General features: G+C 56.9%; 1 protein-coding gene across 1 annotated transcript; it reads left to right on the forward strand.

Moving 5' to 3' along the window:
* Positions 1-460: 460 nt before the first annotated feature.
* Positions 461-787, forward strand: LOC109785696 (uncharacterized). The gene has a single exon (XM_020344295.1). It carries the CDS (start codon positions 461-463, stop codon positions 785-787), a length of 327 nt encoding a protein of 108 aa, XP_020199884.1.
* The last annotated feature ends 5231 nt before the right edge of the window (positions 788-6018 follow it).

Consider the following 6018-nt stretch of genomic DNA (forward strand, 5'->3'; position numbering starts at 1 on the left):
CCATCACCAAGCGCATCATGAGGGGCGACATCCCGCCTCCTCCGGCCCCGGCCCCGGGAGCAGGGCAGCCGCCTCTGCCTCCTCCACCGCCCCGGCTGGCGGCGTGATTCGCGATGATGTCTACCTTGCCCAGAACGCGACCTACGTCGTCTTCACCAGCCTCGGTGACGACAAGCGTAGCGAGCGCCTGCTCCGTCAGGAGGTGAACACCGTCCTCCCGGCCAAGCCGGAATACATGCACTGGTCAGAGCGCCCGGTCACTTGGACTCGGGAGGACCACCCGGCGGTCATGCCGAACCCGGGTTGCTACGCCCTCATCCTCAACCCCACTATCGTCGCGCCTCAGCGCACGTGCAAGTTCTCCCGGGTTCTCATCGACGGCGGCAGCAGCATCAACATCCTCTACCGCGACACCATGACCAGGCTCGGCCTCGAGGCCAAAGACCTGTAGCCGACCCGGATGATCTTCCATGGCATCGTTCCCGGCCTCTCCTGCTCTCCGATTGGCCGGATCCGGCTCGACGTCCTATTAGGGACCAGTGACCACTTCCGGCGCGAGCCGCTCTGGTTCGAGGTGGTGGATCTGTCCAGCGTGTACCATGTGCTGCTAGGCCGGCCCGCGCTCACCAAGGTCATGGCGGTCCCCCACTACGCCTACATGAAGATGAAGCTGCCGGGTCTGAAGGGCCTCATCACCATCACCGGCGATTACCGCAAGTCCCTGGAGTGTGCCCGAGACGGCGTCAAACTGGCCGAGTCGCTGGTCATAGCCGAGGAGCGGCGCTAGCTCGACCGGATCATCGCCCTGGCAGGCGAGATGCCAGCCGCGCCGATCCCGGCCGATGAGTCCTCGTTCAAGCCCGCCAAGGAAACCAAGAAAGTGAAGCTAAGCCCAGAAGACCCCAGCCGCAGCAAGTACGTTGTCGTAGGCACCCGCCTCGATAGCAAATAGGAAGGCGAGCTCGTCAACTTCCTCCGTGAGAATCGGGATATTTTCGTATGGACTCCAATGGACATGCTGGGTATCCTGAGGAAGTACGCCGAGCACAAGCTCAACGTCCGCAAGGACGCCAACCTGTCCGCCAACCCCTATGATGATTCTCTGAGGAGAAGAGAAGAACCATTGGTGAAGAGGTCGCCAAGCTTTTGGCGGCCGACTTCATCATGGAAGTGTTTCACCCCGAGTGGCTGGCCAACCCAGTCCTCGTCCTAAAGAAGAACCAGACCTGGCGCATGTGCATCGACTACACCAGCCTGAACAAGGCGTGCCCCAAGGATCCATTCACCCTCGCGCGAATCGATCAAGTCATCGACTCCACTGCCGGCTGTGAGCTCCTGTCCTTCCTGGACGCTTACTCCGGCTATCATCACATAAAGCTGGACCCGGCCGATGCCCTGAAGACGTCCTTCATCACGCCCTTCCGGGAATATTGCTACATCACCATGTCATTTGGCCTGAAGAACGCAGGTGCCACCTTCCAGCGCTGCATGCAGAAATGCTTGCTGCCGCAACTCGGCCGCAACGTCCACGTCTACGTGGACGACATCGTGGTGAAGACCAAGCAGCACCTCACGCTCCTCGATGACCTGAAGGAAACCTTCGCCAACCTGCACGAGTACCAAGTCAAGCTCAACCCGGAGAAATGCGTTTTCGGCGTCCCAGCCGGAAAGCTACCCGGCCTCCTCGTCTCGAAGCGTGGCATTGAGGCAAACCCGGAGAAGATCAAGGCCATCGAGCGCATGCGCAAGCCGGCCCGGCTGCGCGATTCCAGAAGTTCACCGGCTGCTTGGGCTCGGTCAGCTGGTTTCTCAGCCGGCTGGGCCAGAGGGCCTTGCCCCTGTATCAGCTGATGAATAAGACGACGCCGTTCGAATGGAACGACCAGGCGGATGAAGCTTTCCGTGACCTCAAGAGCATGCTCTCCACCGCACCCGCCCTGGCCACACCAGCCGAGAGGGAGCCGTTGTTGCTCTACATTGCCGCAACCTCGCGGTCGGTCATCACGGTCATGGTGGTCGAGCGCCCAGAGAAGGGCAAGATCCAAGCCGTCCAGCGCCCGGTCTACTACCTGAGCGAGGTGCTCTCCACCTCCAAGCAGAACTACCCGCACTACCCGAAGATGTGTTACGACGTGTACTTCACCGCCAAGAAATTGAAGCAGTGTTTCCAAGAGCACGTTGTTACCATGGTCAGCACAGCCCCTCTCGGCGAGATCATCGGCTGCCGAGACGCCTCTGGCCGGGTTGCCAAGTGGGCACTCGAGCTAGCTGGCCACACCATCCTCTACGAGCCTTGCACTACGATCAAGTCCCATGCTCTGGCTGGCTTCCTCGTCGACTGGACCGAGACCCAGTACCTGCCGCCGTCGCTGGACTCGACGCACTGGCGCATGCACTTCGACGCCTCAGCCTGGGAGCTGGATCGTGCTCTCCTCCCCAAAGGGCGACCGGCTTCGGTACACGCTCCAGGTCCATTTCACCGCCGCCAACAACGTCGCCGAATATGAAGCCCTTGTGCATGGCCTCCGGCTTGCCAAGGAACTCGCCATCCGGCGCATCCTGTGCTACGGCGACTCGAATTTGGTGGTGCAGCAGTGCTCTAGCAAGTGGGACGCTCGCGACTCCAACATGGCAAGCTACCGCTTCCTCATCCAAAAGCTGTCTGGTTTCTTTGAAGGCTGCGAGTTCCTCCACGTCCCGCGCGCGGAAAATGAGGCCGCCAACACGCTCGCCAAGATCGCCTCGTCCCGATAGTCCATCCCGTCCGGCGTCTCCCTCGAGCACCTGCACAAGCCGTCCGTCAAGCCGTCTCCGGACTCCGAGTCCATCTTAGTCCCGGGCGACCCGATCGCGCCTCAACCTAGCACGGGGACTACCGAACCCGGCCCGGGGACTGAAGCCGTCGACCCGGCCGCCGTTGTCCTCGACCCGGCCACCGCCTTCCTCAACCCGGGGCTTCCGCCTCCGGCTCGGAGGCCGCCGTCCCGGAACCCGCCATGGTGGCCGTTTTCGCCGTAGTGACTGCTCCATCATGGGCCCTGCCCATCTTAGAGTTTCTGGAGAACGGGGTTCTCCCCATGGACGAGACCGAGGCTCGGCAAGTACAGCGCCCGGCGTCCGCCTACAGCATCATCAAGAACGAGCTCGCCAAGCGCAGCTCCACAGGCATGTTTCAGCGCTGCGTCGAGCATGACAAGGGCATTGTGATCCTCCCCGACATACATCAGGGCGAGTACGGGCACCACGCTGCCTCAGGGTCCCTTGTGGCCAAAGCTTTCCGCCATGGTTTCTACTGGCCCATGGCGCTCCAAGACACTGAGTCGCTCGTCCTCAAGTGTGAGGGATGCCAGCGCTTCAGCAAGCACATCCACCAGCCGGCCTCGACACTCCGGACCATCCCGATCGCCTGGCCTTTCGCGGTCTGGGGACTCGACATGGTGGGGCCCTTCAAGACCGCTCGCGGCGGCATGACGCATTTGCTGGTGGTGGTGGACAAGTTCACCAAGTGGATCGAAGCACGGCCGATCAAGAAGCTGGATGGGCCGACAGCCATTCGGTTCGTCAAAGACATCGCGGTGCGCTACGGCATGCCGAACAGCATCATCACGGACAACGACACCAACTTCGCCAAGGGCGCGCTCGCGCAATACTGCTCCGTCTCCGGCATCCGCCTCGCCCTGGCTTCCGTGGCGCACCCGCAGTCCAATGACTAGGTCGAGCGGGCCAACGGTCTCATCCTATCTGGCATCAAGCCACGGCTCGTCGAGCCGCTCATCCGCTCGCCCGACAGCTGGCTCGACGAGTTGCCGGCCGTCCTATGGAGCCTCCGCACCACGCCAAACCGATCGACCGGGTTCACCCCGTTTTTCCTCGTCTACGGAGCCGAAGCCGTCATCCCGGCCGACGTCGAGTTTGACTCGCTGCACGTCGTGATGTACACTGAAGCCGAAGCAAAAGAAGCCCGCGAAGATGACGTCGACCTCGAAGAAGCACGCTCTTGGCGCTAAGCCGGTCAGCCATCTACCAGCAAGGCCTGAGGCACTACCACAGCAAGAAGATCAAACCCCTCGCATTCCGCGAGGTAGACCACGTCCTCTCACTCGTCCAGCAGCAAGCCGGCCAGCACAAGCTGTCCTCCATGTGGGAGGGCCCCTTCATCGTCAGCAAGGCCCTGTGTGACCGCAACGCCTACTACCTCATCGATGCCCGCAAGTCAAACAAGCGCAAGAGAGACACCGCCGGCGAAGAAACAACCCGGCCGTGGAACGCGGAACTCCTCTGCTTGTTTTACAGTTAGCTGTGTGCACGTATGTATCACTGCCTTTTGTAAGTCATATGAAAACTATGGAGCCCCCGAACGACGCTCGGGGGCTGCCCTTTCCGACCAAGCTATTGTGTCCCCCGCACTTGTGCATTTTGTTTCTCTTAAAATGACCCCACCACAGGTTCGACTTGCTCGACCCGAGGGCTCGGGGGTGATACGTCCATTTTGCATCATGCTTTTATATCGATATTTATTGCATTATGGGCTGTTATTACACATTATGTCACAATACTTATGCCTATTCTCTCTTATTTTACTAGGTTTACATGAAGAGGGAGAATGCCGGCAGCTGAAATTCTGGGCTGGAAAAGGAGCAAATATTAGAGACCTATTCTGCACAACTCCAAAAGTCCTGAAACTCCACGGAAGTTATTTTTGGAAATAATAAAAAATATTGAGAAGAAGAAATACCAGAGGGGGCACCCACCAGGCACGAGGGTGAGGGGCGCGCCCTACCCCCCTGGGCACGCCCCCTGCCACATGGGCCCCCTGGTGGCCCTCCGATGCCCATCTTCTGCTATATGAAGTCTTTCGTCCGAAGAAAAATCATAAGCAAGCTTTCGGGACGAGACTCCGCCGCCACGAGGCAGAACCAATCTAGGGCTCCGGCAGAGCTGTTCTATCGGGGAAACTTCCCTCCGGGACGGGGAAATCATCGCCATCGTCATCACCAACGCTCCTCTTCGGGAGGGGGCCAATCTCCATCAACATCTTCACCAGCACCATCTGCTCTCAAACCCTAGTTCATCTCTTGTATCCAATTCTTGTCTCTAAGTTTGAGATTGGTACCTGTAGGTTGCTAGTAGTGTTGATTACTCCTTGTAGTTGATGCTAGTTGGTTTATTTGGTGGAAGATCATATGTTCAGATCCATTATGCACATTAATACTCCTCTAATTATAAACATGAATATGCTTTGTGAGTAGTTACATTTGTTCCTGAGGACGTGGGAGAAGTCTTGCTATTAGTAGTCATGTGAATTTGGTATTCGTTCGATATTTTGATGAGATGTATGTTGTCTCTCCTCTAGTGGTGTTATGTGAACGTCGACTACATGACACTTCACCATTATTCGGGCCTAGAGGAAGGCATTGGGAAGTAATAAGTAGATGATGGGTTGCTAGAGTGACAGAATCTTAAACCCTAGTTTATGCATTGCTTCGTAAGGGGCTGATTTGGATCCATATGTTTCATGCTATGGTTAGGTTTACCTTAATACTTCTTTTGTAGTTGCGGATGCTTGCAATAGGGGTTAATCATAAGTGGGATGCTTGTCCAAGTATGGACAGCACCCAAGCATTGGTCCACCCACATATCAAATTATCAAAGTACCGAACGCAAATCATATGAACGTGATGAAAACTAGCATGACGATAATTCCCATGTGTCCTCGGGAGCGTTTTCCTTCATATAAGAGTTTGTCCAGGCTTGTCCTTTGCTACAAAAAGGATTGGGCCATCTTGCTGCACTTTATTTAGTTTTTTTACTTGTTGCTCGTTACAAATTATCCTATCACAAAACTATCTGTTACCTATAATTTCAGTGCTTGCAGAGAATACCTTGCTGAAAACTGCTTATCATTTCCTTCTGCTCCTCGTTGGGTTCGACACTCTTACTTATCGAAAGGACTACGATAGGTCCCATATACTTGTGGGTCATCAAGACTCTTTTCTGGCGCCGTTGCCGGGGAGTGAA

Source organism: Aegilops tauschii, chromosome 6 (assembly GCF_002575655.3).
Source record: "Aegilops tauschii subsp. strangulata cultivar AL8/78 chromosome 6, Aet v6.0, whole genome shotgun sequence".
Taxonomy (NCBI): Eukaryota; Viridiplantae; Streptophyta; class Magnoliopsida; order Poales; family Poaceae; genus Aegilops; species Aegilops tauschii.